At 42.2% G+C, this 22,658-nt stretch overlaps 1 protein-coding gene across 1 annotated transcript; it reads right to left on the reverse strand.

Annotated features, from left to right (window-relative positions):
- Positions 1-9,462: 9,462 nt before the first annotated feature.
- LOC309544311 (ras GTPase-activating-like protein IQGAP2) lies at positions 9,463-21,396 on the reverse strand (the record flags this gene model as incomplete). The annotated part of the gene is made up of 5 exons (XM_082243217.1): positions 9,463-9,572; positions 9,860-9,962; positions 19,009-19,141; positions 19,642-19,828; positions 21,378-21,396. The coding sequence occupies 5 exons, from the start codon at positions 21,394-21,396 to the stop codon at positions 9,463-9,465; spliced, it is 552 nt and encodes a 183-aa protein (XP_082099343.1).
- Between the last annotated feature and the right edge of the window lie 1,262 nt (positions 21,397-22,658).

Below are 22,658 nucleotides of genomic sequence, written 5' to 3' on the forward strand. Positions count from 1 at the left end.
ATTCCTCATTTACATTATTTTTTTTAAGTGAAACTAATGGGCTTTCAATCCATCTTTGACTTTCAAACTTCAACATAAAGTGTGAAAATTGAATGAAAACTATGATTGAGCAAAGTGAACTGAATTTGGCTTACAGCTAACCATTTCCAGATATATTGTAATGATAAAACCAGATGAACCAGTTGGATGCATGTTGCAGATAACTAACTACCCGGATATGAGCTCATGGTACTAAAAAAACGTACCTTACTGTTGTCATGGAAATGTTTGAAAAACATATTTTGAGGAGTGTCACAAGTCAGTCTGTAAAGTGCTAATACAGTGCGAAAGTATTCAGCCCCCTTGAACTTTGACCTTTTGCCACATTTCAGGCTTCAAACAAAGATAAAAAACTCATTTTTTTGTGAAGAATCAACAACAAGTGGGACACAATCATGAAGTGGAACAAAATTTATTGGATATTTCAAACTTTGTTAACAAATAAAAAACTGAAAAATTGGGCCTTTTCAAAATTATTCAGCCCCTTTACTTTCAGTGCAGCAAACTATCTCCTCTTCAGTGAGGATCTCTGAATGATCCAATGTTGACCTAAATGACTAATGATAATAAATAGAATCCACCTGTGTGTAATCAAGTTTCCGTATAAATGCACCTGCACTGTGATAGTCTCAGAGGTCCGTTTAAAGCGCAGAGAGCATCATGAAGAACAAGGAACACACCAGGCAGGTCCGAGATACTGTTGTGGAGAAGTTTAAAGCCGGATTTGGATACAAAAAGATTTCCCAAGCTTTAAACATCCCAAGGAGCACTGTGCAAGCGATAGTATTGAAATGGAAGGAGTATCAGACCACTGCAAATCTACGAAGACCTGGCCGTTCCTTTAAACTTTCAGCTCATACAAGGAGAAGACTGATCAGAGATGCAGCCAAGAGGCCCATGATCACTCTGGATGAACTGCAGAGATCTACAGCTGAGGTGGGAGACTCTGTCCATTGGACAACAATCAGTCGTATACTGCACAAATCTGGCCTTTATGGAAGATTGGCAAGAAGAAAGCCATTTCTTAAAGATATCCATAAAAAGTGTTGTTTAAAGTTTGCCACAAGCCACCTGGGAGACACACCAAACATGTGGAAGAAGGTGCTCTGGTCAGATGAAACCAAAATCAAACTTTTTGGCAACAATGCAAAACGTTATGTTTGGCGTAAAAGCAACACAGCTCATCACCCTGAACACACCACCCCCACTGTCAAACATGGTGGTGGCAGCATCATGATTTGGGCCTGCTTTTCTTCAGCAGTGACAGGGAAGATGGTTAAAATTGATGGGAAGATGGATGGAGCCAAATACAGGACCATTCTGGAAGAAAACCTGATGGAGTCTGCAAAAGACCTGAGACTGGGACGGAGATTTGTCTTCCAACAAGACAATGATCCAAAACATAAAGCAAAATCTACAATGGAATGGTTCACAAATAAACATATCCAGGTGTTAGAATGGCCAAGTCAAAGTCCAGACCTGAATCCAATAGAGAATCTGTGGAAAGAACTGAAAACTGCTGTTCACAAATGCTCTCCATCCAACCTCACTGAGCTTGAGCTGTTTTGCAAGGAGGAATGGGCAAAAATTTCAGTCTCTCAATGTGCAAAACTGAGAGACATACCCCAAGCGACTTACAGCTGTAATCGCAGCAAAAGTTGGCGCTACAAAGTATTAACTTAAGGGGGCTGAATAATTTTGCAAGCCCAATTTTTCAGTTTTTTATTTGTTAAAAAAGTTTGAAATATTCAATAAATTTCGTTCCACTTCATGATTGTGTCTGACTTGTTGATTCTTCACAAAAAATTACAGTTTTATATCTTTATGTTTGAAGCCTGAAATGTGGCAAAAGGTCGAAAAGTTCAAGGGGGCCGAATACTTTCGCAAGGCACTGTATATGGTTCCCCTAGTTAATCCGGACAATTACAAAATGTCTAGAAGACAAACTTTAAAGCCCAAACATCAGGCTTGCTGAATTTGTTTACTTGCAGACACATTTAGAAAATGCTAGCTGTCTGGCTGTGTCTTGGCTCAATACTTTCTAAGTTACTGAAACATATCAAGCATACAGTCATTGAAGTCATAGAAAAGTCAGGACTTCCAATGTATAACATTTATAGTTAACATGTACAGATTGGCTGTGGAATTGTAACCATGAATCTATTTTCACAACCAAGGGGGATAACGATCTGTATATCATTCATTAGATGAACTTTGAGCACACTTATAAAGCACATTCATCAATCAGATTCACTACGATTAAAGACTTTCTTGGGAATCTTCAACAGCATTCAGTTTCTTCAAGCAGTACTGTCAAAGTTTTACCGATTGCTTTATTAAGGATGGCAAATGATAGGGAGTCTAGGCATGTGATTGTAACTAGATCTGCATGACTGCTATTAACTACCTCAATACTGGGCACTTAAACCCCCTTCCTTCCTAGACCAATTTTCAGCTTTTAGCGCTGTTGCATTTTGAATGACAATTGCGCAGTCATGCAACACTGTACCTAAACCAAATTTGTGTAATTTTTTCCCCACAAATAGAGCTTTCTTTTGGTGGTATTTGATCACTGCCAGGTTTTTACTTTTTTGGTGCACAAATAAAAAAAGACCGAAAAGTTTGAAAAAAAAAAAGGTTTTTTTGTTTAGGTTATAAAATTTTGTGAATAGATACGTTTTTTCCTGCACTGATGAGCACTGATGACGCCGCACTGGCAGGCACTGATGGGGTGGCACTGATATGCAGCACTGATGGGCACTGATAGGTAGCACTGATATACAGCACTGATGGGCACTGATATGTGGCACTGATAGCTAGCACTGATATGTAGCATTGGTGGGCACTGATAGGCAGCGCTGATGGGCACTGATAGGCAGCACTGATGGGCACTGATAGGCGGCACTGATGGGCACTGATAGGTGGCACTGATCGGCACTGATGGGGGGCACTGATGGGCACTGATAGGCAGCACTGGTGGGCAATAATGGGCACTGGTGGGTGGCACTGGTGGATGGCAATAACGGGCACTGGTGGGCAGCACTGATATATGGCATTGGTGGGCAGCACTGATAGGAGGGCACCACTGGCAGGCTGTTTGCCATCCCTGGTGGCCATGGTGGGCATCCCTGGTGGTCATGGGTGGGCATCCCTGGTGGCTCTAGTGGCACCCCCCCCCCCCAGGGCTGCACTGGTAATCAATGTTCTGATTACCAGCACAGACCCCCCCTGTGATCAGTGAGTACTTAGAAATACTCACTGATCACCCCAGCTCCAGTATTGATCCTCTTCTTCTCCTCCCCGACAGGATCTGTCAGGATGAGAAGAGATCGAAGCTGTTACAAGGGCTGTATTTACATTGCATGACGGCTGTGATTGGACACAGCCGTCATGTGATCAGGAGGGCCAATCACAGGGCCCTCCTGACGCATCTTGTTGCGCTGTGTCCGAGGGACACAGGCACATCGAGATCGCGCCACTGCGCATGCCCGCGGCTGCGCGATCGATCTCGCTCCTTCTGAAGGACGTTCCGGAACGTGCATTCAGAAGGGAGAGACTCCCACCCAGCCGTATATGTACAATGGCCCGGGTGGGAGGTGGTTAATATCGCTCCTAAGGCTTCGTTTCCACTATTGCGACTTGATGTGCGACTTGACACATGTCAAGTCGCACAGCAAGTCAAAAGCCATTGATTTCAATTCGGCCCGTTTCCACTGCCGCGACTTGAGTTGCGGCGACTTCAAAAGTAGTTAGTGCACTACTTTTGGGCCGACTTCAGTGCGACTTCCCTCTATAATGAGGGACAAGTCGCACTGAAAGCCGCAAACAACTTTCACTACGAAGTCGCGCAAGAAGTTGCACGACTTCGTAGCCGCGGTAGTGGAAACGGAGCCCAAGTCTTTTAAAATGTTTAAGCATAAAGATGTCTCTAAGTTATTTCTCATATTAGGTGAATAAAAGAACAATACATTTCAGTACTAGTGCTTTTGTAAGTTTTCTTTCTACAGCTGTCACTTATCAGGTGCATAATTCTCATGTCACTTTACGGTGATTTTCCTTCACTTCCTGTCTCAGGACACAACTGGAAGTGGGAGGAAATCTCTCCAAAGGAAGAAATATCTCTTAGACAGTTGTTACTGAAACAAGTATCCCCAATGGAAGATCTCCCTTCTATTCTTGTTCAGAGGGACGTTTAGATTTTCTCTCTTTATCGCAATACAGTATATGTAAATGGAGTGGGTGAACGTCTGCAAGAGAAGGATACAGACAGCAATAAAGAACCAACAGTGTTTCTAACCCTTTCCCACTCAATTCAAAACCTGTGGCAAAAAAGCTGGTGTTTCTAAAATCTCTAAAAATTTTCTCCAGGCTGTGTGCGGATTACAACTATCAACTTCTTCACCCTGTGTGGGAAAAATGAAGAGAAATAAAATGGTCATGTCTAAATTTGTCTTGGCCATAAAGCAAGACATCAAGGCTGTGGCATGTGTACAGTCCCTTCCAGCCTGCATTATGTTTTGGGTGGGCAGTGAGGGGGCAGTAAAATCAGGGCTCATATCCCTTTTTTTTTTACCACTCCCTGACCAGCCTTTGTGCTGACTTATGGTGTGAATACTCGATTAGAATATCACCCGATCATTCGACCACCGACTTTTGAAAAAGTATTTGTCGGTCGAAAACGTTGCCAACATACACGGTCCGAATATCCCTCGACCGTTGCCCGCCGACCATCGAAAAAATGTGTTCGTCGGTCGAAAACTTTGCCAACATTAAAGAGGAAGTAAACTCTCCTCTGACACTTTTACCTATAGGTAAGCCTATGATAAGGCTTACCTATAGGTACTGTAAATATCTCCTAAACATGCACCGTTTAGGAGATATTTACCTTACATGCAGCCAGTGACGTCACTGGAGCATGTGCTCTGAAGGAACGGCCGCTGGTGCCGTTCCTTCAGAGTCCCGTGCCGTGACCATCGGCCACCGGATGCCGCGATCCCGGAAGACGGCGACTGGACATGTCGCCCGTCATAGAGGTAAGCCGACTGCACAGCGGGGGCTCGTACTAAGGTAAGTATTGCATAATGAGCTAGTATGCGATACTAGCTCATTATGTGTTTCTCTTTCAGGTGGAACAAAAAAAAAAAGTGTGTATGGGTTTACAACCTCTTTAACGATCCAAAAAAAAACCGTTACAGACCAATCGATCAGATACGTAGTCCTCGCGTTTCATGTTTAAGCGGAAGTGATGTAATGTGTGTGTGTTTTTTTTGTGATATATATATTTTTTACGTTACAAAATCAATTAAAAAATTTGTTTACGCATTTATGGTGTCTTTCGAATTTCTTTGGGAATTTATCATGCATTTAATATATATCAGACAGTGTTGAATAATGCTTTATTTTGAAAAAGTCCTTTACTATTTAAATAGGGAATACATTACCAATAGATTTGTTAAAAACATACATGACATATGTCTATTTGACATTCCATGATATATTTTGGCTGAGAGGACTTCTTTAGCTTTTTTCATTCGTGTTTAAGAAACTTCTTGACATTGTACAATGCTTCCGGGTCAACAAACATTTCCGGGAAAATATTTTCGGGCATGCGTGATGAGGTTATACAGATTTAAACTGAACAACCTCAACACCAACATATAGAATATCGTTCTTTCGCAAACGAGACGACAGAATTTTTCGGGTTTTTCAAACGGTATTTTTCGTTCACAATATCGATATAGCTCATTGATGGCTGGACATTAACGAGTAGAATATCGGCCGATCGCTCGCTGAATGGAAATTTTCGGCCGATTTTCTTATCGTGTATTCCAGCCATTAGTATCTCTGCCTCTCGCTACATAACCTTTTATGTAGCTGCTGAGGAAGGAGTGAAGGGAGGATACTATAGGGCAGTGATGGCGAACCTTGGCACCCCAGATGTTTACATTTCCCATGATGCTCAACTACATTGCAGAGTTCCAAAACATCTGGGGTGCCAAGGTTCGCCATCACTGCTAAAGGGTGTCACTTGATTTACAGCTCTGACTTTCATTGGACTGCTGACATCACCTCCGAGATAGGGGCACCTTGAGGCTTTTGGATGTCCTGATAAGGGAGGATTTTACAGGTAAATACCATGCATAAAATACGTTAAATGCACATATATCACATGGGAAGATTTTTGCTGAAACTAATAGCCTGGCAACAGGGTCTCTGTGAGCCCTGATAGAGAAGGGCAGCTGAGGAGTAGAAAAAGAATTTGGCTGCTAAAGAGGGATACTCTTTAGGACTGTGCAGCATTCTCATGATGGAAATAGACATCAATCCTAAATGAAATCTAGCGAGATACAGGGGTCACTGCTGACTTCTAGAAAATGCTAGCTGCCTGGCTGCCTCTGACTCCAGTATATAATGGGACACTGATTTAGAAAAAGGATAAGAACATCAGAGTAAAGTCAGGATTTGTTCTGAATCAGCCATTGGATCAGCATGACAGGAAAAGAACTAATATTTTTAAAAGGCCTTGTCAGCAACAGCAGCAGTAATGTCCTATATTAGATGGCAGAAACAGATGCTTCATTTTCCACACCACTTACCAGATGTTGTCAGCTAAAGAATCACTAATTTAATGCAGGCCTTTTTTAGGCTCCATTTTGTTTCTGATCTATTCTTTTTTTCAGCTTTCTTGTTTTGTATTGAAATAATTAAATCAGGGTTGCTTTTAATTAAACAAGTAAACTTCTCACATTCATTCTTTAATGATAAATGGATGAAAACAAACCTATAAATGAATTCTTCTATTACCTTAAAGCCAATCTCCATGTTTCTTGTCACCTTAAATAGTTAGTTTGGACCAAGCTGGTTAAACTTCAAACTATTTTCTTCACTAAGTGCTGCATTGGCTCCAAGCCCTGTATGTACTGCATGTAGCCTCAGCTATATACAGTACACAGTGCTGGGATCCGGCTGTGAGACAGAGACTTCCTGTCTCACACATGAGACACAAAATAAGAGGCGGTCTCAGCCATTCAGAGGCAGCTTTGTATTCTGTGAATGAATACAAAGCTTTCTCAGAACTGGAAGTTGCCTCCCTTACTTGGAACAGTGAGCTATCCCAGCCCATATCAGAGTAAGACTGGGAATTCACATATACCAAGATACACAAAGGTTCTCACAATGTATCAGTGCAAGAACATTGTTGTGAAGGTATACTCCAGATGGTGTAGAGTACCTACACTACTGGACAAACTCCCCAATGCCCCAAATGCCCAATAACTGTTGGCGCTGTGGAAATGATACTGGGTCCTTTCTGCATCCACTCTGTTCATTGCTTCAATCAGTTTGGCGGAAGGTACATAGCATTGTGTCTAAAGTTACCAGATAACCCTTGGAGCATTCTCACAGTTTCTACAGAATCGCTATAGGATGGTCCTATCACAAACCATTGCCAATGCATATGATAAATACAGCTTGTCAATGTATTCCAGTTTACTGGAAGCAACACCAAATTCCCTCTCGGAGAGTTTGGTCTCTGAGAATAAACAACATATAGAAGAATTGATAGCTATCTCCAGCGATACTATGACTCAATTTTACATTGTATGGGCTTGTTGGATAGACTATAAAACCAGTGACCAATATAAAGAATTAATCTATTCTTCTTAACCTTTCCAAGTCTTGTCACTTATGTAAAGAAATCAGGTGCGCTGCCCTAGTGCATATGTGCAACATACAAAATGATGCAAACAAATAAACCAAAAATGCAATAATAATGCAAAAAAATGAAAACGTATGCAATTCGTGTAAAACAAAAAATGTACAGAAGGTGACTAGTGATACACCAATGTGCAATAAACGTCCATGTTATAAGTCCATAAATAAAGTGCAAAAAATGGTGACATAAACTTCCAGCTTGGGGAAAGGTGAACTGTGATTGGAAGGTGCAAAGTCCCACCACCAGCTTGGCCTCTTACCAGAAGTTAAACGTTAAGGGCATATATGAATATGACCGCTCCAAAGGTCATGCAGCCAGGTAGAAAAGTTCCCAGAAATGCAGAAGGCACTCTGACACACTCGTGCTCCCTAGACTCTTACCGGACAAAAGCCAAACAAGAAGCCTGGTTCTATGGTGATGAGTGGTCCTGCCGGGGGTTACTGGACTCTAGGATGGCTGATGTAGTGCTTGTGTCCAAGAGGAACAGACCCAGTCAGAAAGCCTGACGAAAGAAGATCCTGCCAAAGGTGACTAGACTCTGATTGGCTGCTGTAACTCCTTAGTCTGGTTGACCTAGTTGTGAAGACAATAATAGCGAGTTCCCTCACGGAGGAGCTGTATGGCGGGGTCCGCCTGCAGTGCGGACCGCTGCCTGGTCTAAATGTGATGACGCGGCGCCTCCTCTCTGACGCGTTTCTCCCGATAGGGCATCCACTTAGACTGACCCCCTGTACTCCTCTCCTCTCCATACCACCCCATGTCTGACCCCCTGTACTCCTCTCCATACCAACCCATGTCTGACCCCCTGTACTCCTCTCCATACCACCCCATGACTGACCCCCTGTACTCCTCTCCTCTCCATACCACCCATGACTGACCCCCTGTACTCCTCTCCTCTCCATACCACCCCATGTCTGACCCCCTGTACTCCTCTCCATACCAACCCATGTCTGACCCCCTGTACTCCTCTCCATACCACCCCATGTCTGACCCCCTGTACTCCTCTCCATACCACCCCATGACTGACCTCCTGTACTCCTCTCCATACCACCCCATGTCTGACCCCCTGTACTCCTCTCCATACCACCCCATATCTGACCCCCTGTACTCCTCTCCATACCACCCCATGTCTGACTCCCTGTACTCCTCTCCTCTCCATACCACCCCATGACTGACCTCCTGTACTCCTCTCCATACCACCACATGACTGACCCCCTTTACTTCTCTCTTCTCCATACCACCCAATTTCTCACCCCCTGTACTCCTCTCCATACCACCCCTTGACTGACCCTTGACTGAGGGGGCCATTGGGTGGAGCTTGGGCGGTACTTACTTTTAAATATGGGAGGAGCTTGGGCGGGGCTTACTTTAAAATGTGGGCGGGGTTATCAAATTTATCTTCGGGCTGAAGCCCCTGGTCTTTTTCCCACCTAGCAACGCCCCTGCCCACCCTCATTTACAAGTGTATGTGCCGCTTCCCAGTACTTCATGTTTTTGCATGGCAAATTTTTTTACTTTGCAACCCCTGATCACGTACATTTTTGCCTGGTTACTTATGTTACCATATAAACACTAGCTACGTTGTATATGCTACCAATTGCACCTCAATGACTGATACAGTTTGGAGAAGGGCGGTTCATTCATACCTTAACCAAATATGTTCTGCTAAACTCTTTTATATGTTTGACTTTATTATTTGCAATAAATCATTATGAAACTAAATCAAACATGCTTGTTAAAGTACGGGAAATTTCAGTTTTGGCCAGTTGACTAAGTGCATTCTCCTTATTAGAATTGTGAGAATCAACTGCACCCTCACCTGTTGGAAATCATAGGTACGAATTATTGATGAATTAGTATAAGTATATTGAGTGTGTGTATATATACTTTATATACAGTGTTATAAAGCAAAGTGTCCCTGACAATTTTTTTTGGTGATACAGCATGTGCCTTCACAGTTAAACATAGCAAAACTTAACAATAAGGCCTTGACTTTATCTCAAAGACCTCGGAAACACAGAAGAGGAAATGATATGACAAAAAACTTGCCTATCAGGTCACAGTGACAAACATAGTACAACACACAGGAAAAAGAAAATGTCTCACCAAGAAAAGACTCCACATCTGGGACTGATCCGAGATCCTCCAACAACTCATGTAAAACGTCATTGTGGTCCGGTGATATGGCATCCTGATGTTCCAAAAGTAGCTACAGTGACAAAAACGTCATAGAAAAGATGTAAAAATGCTATAACAGTTAAGTAGAATTGAATAAGGTCTAGTCTCAAATATATAGGATTGTGGTGGGGACAGCAGACTGTAAGCTCCATCAGGGGAGGGAACTGATATAGAGGTCTCTGGTATAAAATATGTTGGTGTGATGTGAATAGCCTAAAACAAATACAGGGTTGCTTCTTCATAATAAAATGTGCAGTGTTGTTGCACATCTTCCCCAAGGAATTCAACTGTATATTCTCATAGATCACTCCTGTTGTGTTCTTCACCGTGATCCCAGATCTGTTGAAGCACAATATTACCTTCTTTTCTTTTTACCTATATAGGAAATGTTTTACAGAATGTATCAGGCTACGTTCACATGTTGAAGCGTTTTTGGGGAGTTTTTCTGCTCTAGGATCAGCTCTCAAAACGCCCAACAAGACAAATCCTATTCATTTCAATGGCCCCTGTTCACATCTGAGCGCTTTGACGCCGTGAGCAAAACGCCCAATGCTTCAAAAAGTACATGATCTTCTTTTTGGGCAGATTACAGGCGTTTTCGATTGGTCTCTAGTCAATCTAAAAACGCCTGCACAAAAAACGCCTGTAAAAACGCCTGTAAAACGCCCATAAAAATGCCTGAAAAAACGCCCATAAAAACGCATGTAATAGCAACGCCAAGATGTGAACGTAGCCTTACTGAATGAGCTAAAAGCAGCGATCATTGCTGCATATATTCTGTTTCAGTTCCAAACACTTTTTTTTTTTATCCATAGGACTGGTAGGGTAACACAGAGGGGAGGCCCTGACAATCTCTTAGACAATCTACTTGGCAATAAATTCCAAAGTGAATATGCTGGTATTTGAGGACAAAATGGAAAAATACTTCTAGACTGTGTTTAGTTTTTTTTTAATAAGCCACTTTGTCTTTTTACTCACTGAGGCGTAACAATAAAGAATTGGAAGATTTATTGAGTTGCCGGCTGTCCTTTTGCTTGATATTGTATCCTATGGTGTTTGGAGAGATCACCGCAGCCTGTGCACCTGATGGACGTTTCCATTCACCTTAAGTTTCCACTGTCCTGTGCGATGTGGTTTTTGTTTGATAGTTTTTTTAATATCAAACTATTTTACTTTTTTTTACATTTTGGTCGGCATGGGTACAGATATCATGGCCAGTTTTATATTTATAATTTTAAACAGGCACTGCCACCTGCCTAAACAAATGCAGGTAAGAGCCCATTCAGACTAGTGCGACACGACTTTGGGGGGCGACCTGTGAAGTCGCGTGCACCGCGACTTCGGCGCGACTTGCAGAGACTTCACATAATGGAAGTCTATGCAAGTCGCCTCCAGGTTGCCCCAAAGTAGTACAGGACCCTTTTTCTAAGTCGGAGCGACTTGTGTCGCTCCTATTAGAACGGGGCCTGTGCTAATCAATGGACCGTGGCCGAGCGCGACTTGTCATGCTGACAAGTCGCCTTACAAGTCGCGCTAATGTGAATGGGCTCTAAAAGTACAGAAAACCAATTTTAAATGCTCACTTGCAGCATTTTCCTTTTCATTTTTTATTCACCTACAATGTTCCTATGAAATTGCTAAAAATTGTGACCACTTCAAGAAATCAATTCTATAGCACTGCCCTCTCCCTCTCATAGCCTTCTACTTTTCAGGAGTGTCTTATTATTTTCTGTGCTGGCCCAGCTACTCTGCTTCTCCCTACATAAATTTATATGTAGCTGCTGAAGGAGCAGCAAAGGGTAATACTATAGAATGTCATTAGAGTGACAGTTCTAAGTCTGCTTGGGCCACTGACATCACATCCAAGATGATGGCTTCCGGCAGCAGTCTCTGGGCATTCGGATGTCTACAAATGCTTTACAGGTAGATAATACTGATATAAAAAAACATTAAATGCACATGGGAAGATTTTATGATGACAGGGACTCTTTAACAAAGCAATTTTTACATAAGCATTGTCTTTTTGCTTTCCTTTGGACTCCATAGGATGTGTGTATAAAATGCTCTGCTATTAGCTCTCTGCACAAAGGCACTCCACTCTTTACATACAGTTGATTCTGTTGGTATCCCAGTAAAATAAGCAGAAAATGAACATTGCTCTCTGACCACAAGTAACCCCTTGCTGCCACCACCCTTTAAGAAGGTCTTAATACCAGGAAGTAGAGATGGGATTACTGCTTATGTGATGTGATTGGTTGCTACAGTGGTCACAGGATCAGCAGCATCCATCTATAACAATGACAGGAAGCTGTCCATGACCAATCCAGCAGTTCCCCATGGATGCGTATGTGTGGCGGTAGGGCTTTAAGACCCACCTGTCCTAATGCCGCATACAGTGGGTACGGAAAGTATTCAGACCCCCTTAAATTTTTCACTCTTTGTTATATTGCAGCCATTTGCTAAAATCATTTAAGTTCCTTCTTCTTCCTCATGAATGTACACATAGCACCCCATACTGACGGAAAAACACAGAATTGTTGACATTGTTGCAGATTTATTAAAAAAAGAAAAACTGAAATATCACATGGTCCTAAGTATTCAGACCCTTTGCTGTGACACTCATATATTTAACTCAGGTGCTTTCCATTTCTTCTGATCATCCTTGAGATGGTTCTTACACCTTCATTTGAGTCCAGCTGTGTTTGATTATACTGATTGGACTTGATTAGGAAAGCCACACACCTGTCTATATAAGACCTTCCAGATCACAATGCATGTCAGAGCAAATGAGAATCATGAGGTCAAAGGAACTGCCTGAAGAGCTCAGAGACAGAATTGTGGCAAGGCACAGAACTGGCCAAGGTTACAAAAAGATTTCTGCTGCACTTAAGGTTCCTAAGAGCACAGTGGCCTCCATAATCCTCAAATGGAAGATGTTTGGGATGACCAGAACCCTTCCTAGAGCTGGCCGTCCGGCCAAACTGAGCTATCGGGGAAGAAGAGCCTTGGTGAGAGAGGTAAAGAAGAACCCAAAGATCACTGTGGCTGAGCTCCAGAGATGCAGTCAGGAGATGGGAGAAAGTTGTAGAAAGTCAACCATCACTGCAGCCCTCCACCAGTCGGGGCTTTATGGCAGAGTGGCCCGACGGAAGCCTCTCCTCAGTGTAAGACACATGAAAGCCCGCATGGAGTTTGCTAAAAAACACCTGAAGGACTCCAAGATGGTGAGAAATAAGATTCTCTGGTCTGATGAGACCAAAATAGAACTTTTTGGCCTTAATTCTAAGCGGTATGTGTGGAGAAAACCAGGCACTGCTCATCACCTGTCCAATACAGTCCCAACAGTGAAGCATGGTGGTGGCAGCATCATGCTGTGGGGGTGTTTTTCAGCTGCAGGGACAGGACGACTGGTTGCAATCGAGGGAAAGATGAATGCGGCCAAGTACAGGGATATCCTGGACATAAACCTTCTCCAGAGTGCTCTGGACCTCAGACTGGGCCGAAGGTTTACCTTCCAACAAGACAATGACCCTAAGCACACAGCTAAAATAACGAAGGAGTGGCTTCACAACAACTCCCGTGACTGTTCTTGAATGGCCCAACCAGAGCCCTGACTTAAACCCAATTGAGCATCTCTGGAGAGACCTAAAAATGGCTGTCCACCAACGTTTACCATCCAACCTGACAGAACTGGAGAGGATCTGCAAGGAGGAATGGCAGAGGATCCCCAAATCCAGGTGTGAAAGACTTGTTGCATCTTTCCCAAAAAGACTCCTGGCTGTATTAGATCAAAAGGGGGCTTCTACTAAATACTGAGCAAAGGGTCTGAATACTTAGGACCATGTGATATTTCAGTTTTTCTTTTTTAATAAATCTGCAACAATGTCAACAATTCTGTGTTTTTCTGTCAGTATGGGGTGCTATGTGTACATTCATGAGGAAGAAGAATGAACCTAAATGATTTTAGCAAATGGCTGCAATATAACAAAGAGTGAAAAATTTAAGGGGGTCTGAATTCTTTCCGTACCCACTGTATCTGCTCACAGCCAGCACAAACAATTTAGGCTGGCTACACACATAAAGATCTGTCTTGTTCAGCCCAGCAGACTGAATGTGAGCTTACAAAAAATACCCCATCCTAGCTATTTACTGTAGCATGGATGGAGCAAGTTCCTGCTGCTATTATGTTCTGACGGCCCCTGCTTTGCCAGAATACCCTATGAGTGACGGCTTTTGATTGGCTGCAGTCTCCGTTTGACAAGCGTTTTTTTCTGCAGGACTCCTTAGGCCCCTTTCACACACAGGTCCGTTTGTCCGTTTTTCATCCATCCGTTGACGGATGAAAAACGGACATCAATGTATCTCTATGTAAAAACGGATGACAACGGATGATCATCCGTTAACATCCGTTTTCATCCGTTTCCGTCAATGTCCGTTTTTTTGAACGGATGAATGCCCTATTTTTCATCCGTCAACGGATGGATGAAAAACGGACCTGTGTGTGAAAGGGGCCTTAAGTTTCCTAATCAAATTTTATTGAGCCAGGTGGTGTCGGCAGAAGCACAGAATTTAAAGGAATCAAAATTAAATTTGAGTCCCATATGGCCAGATAAGGTATGCAGGGGCAGACTGGCAACTTTCAGGGAGGGGGGGGGAATACAAACCAGAGGCCCATGGTACAGCGACTCTGCCCCCACCCACCCTCCCTCTTCCTGTCCTCCTCCTGACCCCCATTCCCAGCTGAAGCCCTGCTCCAGATACTCGCTACTTACCGACTGAATCCGGGTTCCCAACCTGGCCAGCAGGGGGTGTTTGGGGGGAGCTGCGACAGCTCGGTTGGGGCTTGCCGGGGGGAGGGGGTGGGGGGGGAGAGTCTCCAGTAGGGGGCATGGAACCAGCCTCTGCTCAGACACAGTTTACACCATCCATGCTGGAGGGGGGTCTGCGCTCTGTCCTTGTCTTCAACCTGCACATAGTAGGTCAGAGGTGGGGACTTTTTATGTCTCTGCACCAGGAATCCTTTAGGCATGTCTGTAACAGAAGCAGTGCAGCCTTTTTACGGAGCATCAGAGCGGCCCGGGGGGCTTTTTCCCCCCTGCCACCTGGCCCAGTCCTCCCCTGAAGGTATGTCATGAAGGTTGTACCTTATTAGAGTATACATATGAAAGAACAGGAGGTGCAGAGGGCAAGAATGATGAAAACACCATTATTTTGTCATTTATTTGCTACATTAATAAATTAATTAATTGCCAAAAGTTATGTTATACATGTATATATTTACATACATTATATATACTGTATATTTATACACATTATATATATATATATATATATATATATATATATATATATATATATATATATATATATATATATATATATATATATATATATATAAAGAGGATAAATATGTTAATGGATATGGCTGTCTTTTTGCACATTATTTCCCCTTATCACTTTTTAATACGCTTTGTAAGTTTTGTCTATCCTATTTTTAACTAAAAAGGCATATAACATAAGCAGTATAAAACAAAACACAACTCTGCCTGGTGATGGGAAAAAAACAATGCCTGAAAAAAAAACAAAAAAAAAACTTTGGATTGGGTTTCGTAGTTGAATTCTGGGAATGTAATTTGATTCTTTAAACTGTATTATCTGTGAATTATAGCCATGATTATGTTAGACTTTAATTATCCCAGAAAAATGGAGCAATTACTGCATGCGTACTTAGACCTAACAAAATAAGTCTTCTATGGCTACTGCATTTCCTGAATTCAAAAGCAGATTATATGATTTACAAGTTTCAACATAAATAGTAATAAGATATTTTGTGGTAATGTGTTTTGAAGATTATTACTTTTACATTTGTGCCTAGCATCTGACAATCTACAAGCCATAAGCAGCACAAAGATGCTCTCTATGCTATCAGCTCTTTTGTAGCACCGCCTATAGGTCATATGTGGTATTGTGGTTATTTTACCAGAGTCTCACTAACCTAACTCTACACTTTGTGGTTTTAGGTCGGTGTTATACTGTGAGCAGACTCTGATGTAAGGGCTCGATGGACTCTTTAGAGGACTGTGTAATTTCCTGTTTTTGTAAAAATATGGGATATAAAGAAGCTGTTTGTGAATAAAGAATAAAAAAACAAACAGGAGTTGAGACTTTCCTTATCAGAAAATCAAGGCCAGTGCTATGTCTGAGACCGAATTGATATAAAATATATTGCTGTTAAAAAAGGCGGTACTACAAGCCTTTAACATCTGTTTTGAATACATGTAATTAATTATGGATGCCATGGGATGTATTACTAAGTGCCGGAGCAGCCATGCAATGCTCCAGTGCAGGTCACATCCAAGACTGGAATGATAAACAGTAAAAAGCTTATATGAGATAAGAACTGAAGACTAATGTAATCTGGATCCAACAGTTTAAAACAATAAATACTGTTACAGAAGCCAATGACATAATGTCAGCAGTCAGTGACCTTCAGTATGTACAGAAATGTGAGTGGGTGCTGTTCTGATATAACAGAAAGGATACAAATTAGGACAGAAAATTTAAAGAAGAACTAAACTAAAAAAATAAATAAAATAAAATTGAGAGCAGGCCGGCTCTTTACTGAGAAGAGACAAGCTATGGCACAGGTGTCAAACACGCGGCCTGCCAGGCCATTTGGTGTGGCCCTCACACCTCTCCTGCAGCTTCGGCACCCCCCTAGTCTGACCCAATCTTATCTCAGTAGTCGGTAGCAGAGAGGACGGAAGAACTCCTCCACCAGATCCTGCACTACTCTGGGCAGCCGTGGAGACACTAGTCTCTGCCACCCTCCTCAGGAGTCGGCAGCAGAGAGGAGGACAGAACTTTCTACAAATCCTACTCCTCTGTGTCCAGCTGCAGCTCAACCTTGTCTCCGCCTCCCCTGGTCTCAGCATTCAGCAGACTCTGGCAGTAGACTCCAGCCTCCTCTGGTCCTTCTCCAGACTCTGCACTTTCTGCTTCCCAGCCCCTTCCCCAGTAAGAGGGGTGAACTATAATTTAAAGGAGGGTAGGGGACTCTTGACATCTGATGTAAAGGGGGGGTGAGGTGCTCTGCACATCTAGTCTTACAGATACAACTGGCCCTTTGAAGGCAACCATAATACTGATGTGGCCCGCAATGAAATGGAGTTTGACACCTTCGAGCAATGGTGATCCATAGATACTCACCTCTGTTCCAGCATTGTGACTGGTGGATGCCTCACTGGGTGCAGACAGCTTTTCCACAGGTTTCTTTAATGTGTTGGTTTTCACCTGTCTTGATTGGCTGATGGGGAATGACATGATTCTCGTGTATGTACGAGAGTCATTAATTTTTGCACTACTGTAATATACCGAGAATGAACACTGGGCTGAACTTGCGCAACTCAATGCACATTTAACCACATGCCGACCAGCCGCCGCAGATATACGGCTGCTGGTCGGTAGACTTTGCGCGAGCGATCATGGGGGCGTGCCCATTCACCAGCGGGGAAGCTGATCTGCAGGGCCGGGGGTCGCAATTTTGCCGCCGGGCACCCGCAATTGCTCCCTGTGGAGACAGAACGGCGGTCTGCTGTCCTCCTATTTAGGAACACAGGTCCCTGTGTTGAGTCCATAAGCCCGCGCCCCCCCCACAGTTAGAAAGCACACCCTAGGCACACATTTAACCCTTTGATCTCCCCCTGATGTTAACCCCTTCCCTGCCAGTGTCATTAGTACAGTAACAGTGCATATTTTTAGCACTGATTACTGTAGTAATGCCACTGGTCCCCCCAAAAGTGTCAAAAATGTCAGTCAGGTGTCCAATCTGTCCGCCGCAATGTCGCAGGCCTGCTAAATATCGCTGATTGCCGCCATTACTAGTAGAAAAATAAATAAATAAAAATGACATAAATCTTTCCCCTAGTTTGTAGACATGATAACTTTTGTGCAAACCAATCACAATACGCTTATTGGGATTTTTTTTTACCAAAAAATATGTAGCAGAATACAAATTGGCCTAAAAGGATGAAAACATTTGGTTTTTAATTTTTTTTTTCTTTATTGGGAATGTTATATAGCAGAATTAGAAAAATATTGTTTTTTTATTTTTAAGAATTGTTCTTTTATTTATAGCTCAAAAAATCTAAATTGCAGAGGTAATCAAATACCACTAAAAGAAAGTTCTATTTGTGGGGAAAAAAAGGACATCAATTTTAATTGGGTGCAAAGTCGCACGACCACAAAATTGTCAGTTAAAATAATGCAGTGCCAAATCACAAAAAATGGCCTAGTCATTAAGGGGGCAAATCCTTCCGGTCCAGAAGTGGTTAAATAGAAGATTGCAGTCAGGTAGGTACATTTGTTTTACTGAAGGAACATAGACTGTCTCTTCTGCGTTAAAAATCCTGCTGGCTTGTTTTTCTTTTATTGTAGCGTTACGTTAGTTCCAATCCAACAGATTAAGAGCCCATTCACACTGCCGCGACGTGTCAGGCGACTTGTCAGCCTGACAAGTCGCGGCCCATCGCGGTCCGTTATAATAGGAGCGACACAAGTCGCTCCGACTTAGAAAAAGGGTCCTGTACTACTTCGGGGCGACCTCGGAGCGACTTGCATAGACATTCATTATATGAAGTCTGTGCAAGTCGCGCCGGTACAGTCGTGCCGCTTCAGTGTGAACCGGCATAAAATGAGAGCAAACAGGAGGCGTTTTCAATGACATACTCAATAACATAATGTTACGTTAAAGTGCAACAAAAGAAAATTCAGTATTCAGAGGAAATCAAGGCAACACAAACTTCATACAGATAGTTTTCATGGTAGAAACAGAACCCAGGCTACAGGACAAAAGTGCTAATCCTTGCACTACTATGCTAGACTTGGGACCAACAACCGCCATAGCTGACAGGAACTGAACATTGGTAAAATTGGTTTTCTGTAGTATGTTGTCCTTCCAAAAACTCCTCACGATAAAATAAAAACCTGCTTGTAGACGTGAGTTGGTTTCCTAAATTTAGCAGTTATGCTACACGCATACATATGTGCATATACCAGGAATCACTATATCTACTTACTGAATGGGTATTGATGATCTCTTCTATTGATATGTATATGATAGGCTTGCTTAGCGTCACCAAGTCAGAATACTCATCAATCTTGAATTTCTTCCCTACTTCTGGAACGCCACAAGCAGCTTGAAAGAATTTTCTAAATAAAAAATTCCTACAATTACGTTTGTTATATGAAAATCATACATCACCTAAAAACATAACATTACCATGCTATTTGATATTCATTGTATTTTTATGCTTGACGCTGAACTTCAGCTTTACTTATTTACCTTGCACAGTTGTACAGGCTTCTCTCTTGTACCAAAAATTGGTTACTCTGATTTGATTCTCACAGTGTGCATTGGAAGCTTCAGCAAGTCATACAAAACTCGCCCTATTTACTGGCTGGAGAACATCCAGCAATGTTTAGGCCTTCTGCTAGATTAAGAGGGTGCCTTACCCACCCGCTTCTATTCATTGGATTTCATCTCCTTCAATCATAGAGGCTCAGCATCACCTGTAGCCATTAAGCGTAGAAAATGGGGTCACACCTTTTCATGCAATGTGCACCTAGCTGACAAAGTGGCTTCTTACAGAAAAATGTCATAATGTAATTGTTTTCCTAAACGGAGAATAATAACAGGAAAGCAAATGAACCTGAACTTCTGGTAGGTCTGAGACAGGTAGTTGTTCATGGAAGACAGGTGAGCATTATCTCCATCAAATAGCTTATTGGAAGCAGCATGTTGAAGCACTTTGGCCACAGAACCGAGGTTCCGTCTCTGGTCTGGATGAATCTGACCACCAGCTGTCATGTCAATTATGTCAAATCCATCTGAGGCCACTATAACAGGGTTCAACATTAGATAAGAATGTGGGGGAAAAAAAAAGTGTAGCCAACATGGTGGCTCCATGACTGCCAGTGTTGTTTTGCGGTGCTGTGGCCTTGAACAACAACATTTTTCCATGTCTAGTTTGGCTGTCTGCTGTTTAAATGTTGTTCATGTTGGAGACTTAAATGCTAAAATGTACCACCCCTAAATTGTGGTTATAAAATATTGTGCCAGCCTTTTGGCTGTCCTTCTCTAGCAAGTCATATTTAGAAGGAGCAACAATACAAAACACTGCTTTGTTTAATAGAAAAGTTATTTTTGAAAGTCTTTTGTACCGCCTTAAGCCTCATTCACATGGAGAAAACTAAAGCATACACCTGTGGGGGGCCTTGTTTACCCACACAGAGATGCACAGGTATCCTGTGCATCCCTGAACAGGCCATCACATTGATATCAATTGGGATTTGACATGCATGTGGGTGCGGGCGCATGTCCCCTAATGCTCACTGTGTAGGAGGAGAGGGCACAGTGAGCACAGGAATGTTCAGTACCAATCACTCACTGTGTTCATTCATAACGGAAGCATAGTAAATTGTATTTACTATGCTTCAGTTTATAAATGAACCAAAAGTTGCTCAGCACAGAGCACTTCCCATTCATTCACTGTCCAGTGCAGCTGATGACAGAGACTCTGACTGTGTCTAGATCCCTGATATTTCACCAAAGCCCCTAATGGGGCTCTTAAACAAAATTGAAAAAAAAAATGATATTGTAAAAAATAGTAGAAAGAATTGTAAATAATAATTAAAAAAATCTGGCTCCATCCTCTGCCCTACTGACTGACACCATCCACTTCCCTACTGACGCCGTCCACTGACCTACTAACACTGTCCATGTTTTAATACATTTTATTTATAAGAGTGTGTGTCTGTGTGTATATTGGATTGCACAATCGAATGCAATAGGCTGTGCACACCTATGATTATAAAACAGGCATTGTAATATCTTTTCTCCAGGATTATCCACAAATTTCTGTAGTATTAGCAGCAGGAACAACTAAGCCAGAGGAGTCGTTGCCGAATCGTTGCCGATACCGATATTTTGGCCATTGCATATCGGTATCGGCCAATATTAGCCGATATTTTCGTACATTTAAAAAAAACAATTATTTTTACCACTTGACAGGTACTCTTGTGGAGGGATCTGGGGGGGGGTCCTCTGCACTTAAAAGCATTTGAGCTAAACCCCCCCCCCCAAGTAAATTAAGCACCAGCCGCCACTGATATAGAGGTGCTGATTGTGTACATTGATCCAAAAAAAAGTGCTTGTTACATTTTGTAAATGTTTGTGCCACAAGAATTTTAAATATACACCAATCAGCAATTACTTTTTTTTTTTTTTTTTTTATTACGATTTAATGTTAAAAGTACCTAGTATTGAAGCGGGTAAATAACCTGCCCAATCACTTACAACAGAGCCTATTGATAAGAGATACACTAGTTGCTTGGCTTACTGTTAGGAAATCACTTGGCCTATCTGCAAATATCTCCAAATACTTACCTCTACAGGACAATCCCATGTTACTCACCAATGTGAGTTGTGAGGAATTCACAATCTGGACCTGCAATGGTCTTCATATGGCATTTTCTATCTTTAAATCAAACTCTACTCAGTTAAAGTGTAGAAGTATTTAAATTAGTATCGGGGTGTCTGCAAGAGATATTTCTTAATAAAGACTTGTCTTCTGCTAGGTTCATAACTGAATTAAAATCTCCACCTTCAATGTAAGTGTTTTCTGGCACTTTCAAAATCTATTCTGTCAATTCTGGGGAAAAAAAGTTTTCCTGGTGAATCAATAGTTTAAACGTTAGTTATGGCTAAATCTCATGAGGCTATCGATATACAGTGCCTTGTGAAAGTATTCGGCCCCCTTGAATTTTGTGACCCTTTGCCACATTTCAGGCTTCAAACATAAAGATATAAAACTGTAATTTTTTGTGAAGAATCAACAACAAGTGGGACACAATCATGAAGTGGAACGAAATTTATTGCATATTTCAAACTTTTTTAACAAATAAAAAACTGAAAAATTGGGCGTGCAAAATTATTCAGCCCCCTTAAGTTAATACTTTGTAGCGCCACCTTTTGCTGCGATTACAGCTGTAAATCGCTTGGGGTATGTCTCTATCAGTTTTGCACATCGAGAGACTGAAATTTTTGCCCATTCCTCCTTGCAAAACAGCTCGAGCTCAGTGAGGTTGGATGGAGAGCGTTTGTGAACAGCAGTTTTCAGTTCTTTCCACAGATTCTCGATTGGATTCATGTCTGGACTTTGACTTAGCCATGCTAACACCTGGATATGTTTATTTGTGAACCATTCCATTGCAGATTGTGCTTTATGTTTTGGATCATTGTCTTGTTGGAAGACAAATCTCTGTCCCAGTCTCAGGTCTTTTGCAGACTCCATCAGGTTTTCTTCCAGAATGGTCCTGTATTTGGCTCCATCCATCTTCCCATCAATTTTAACCATCTTCCCTGTCCCTGCTGAAGAAAAGCAGGCCCAAACCATGATGCTGCCACCATGATGTTTGACAGTGGGGATGGTGTGTTCAGGGTGATGAGCTGTGTTGCTTTTACAACAAACATAACGTTTTGCATTGTTGCCAAAAGGTTTGATTTTGGTTTCATCTGAACAGAGCACCTTCTTCCACATGTTTGGTGTGTCTCTCAGGTGACTTGTGGCAAACTTTAAACAACACTTTTTATGGATATCTTTAAGAAATGGCTTTCTTCTTGCCACTCTTCCATAAAGGCCAGATTTGTGCAGTATACGACTGATTG

This window comes from Pelophylax lessonae (assembly GCF_965119305.1).
Source record: "Pelophylax lessonae genome assembly, chromosome: 1".
Lineage (NCBI taxonomy): Eukaryota > Metazoa > Chordata > Amphibia > Anura > Ranidae > Pelophylax > Pelophylax lessonae.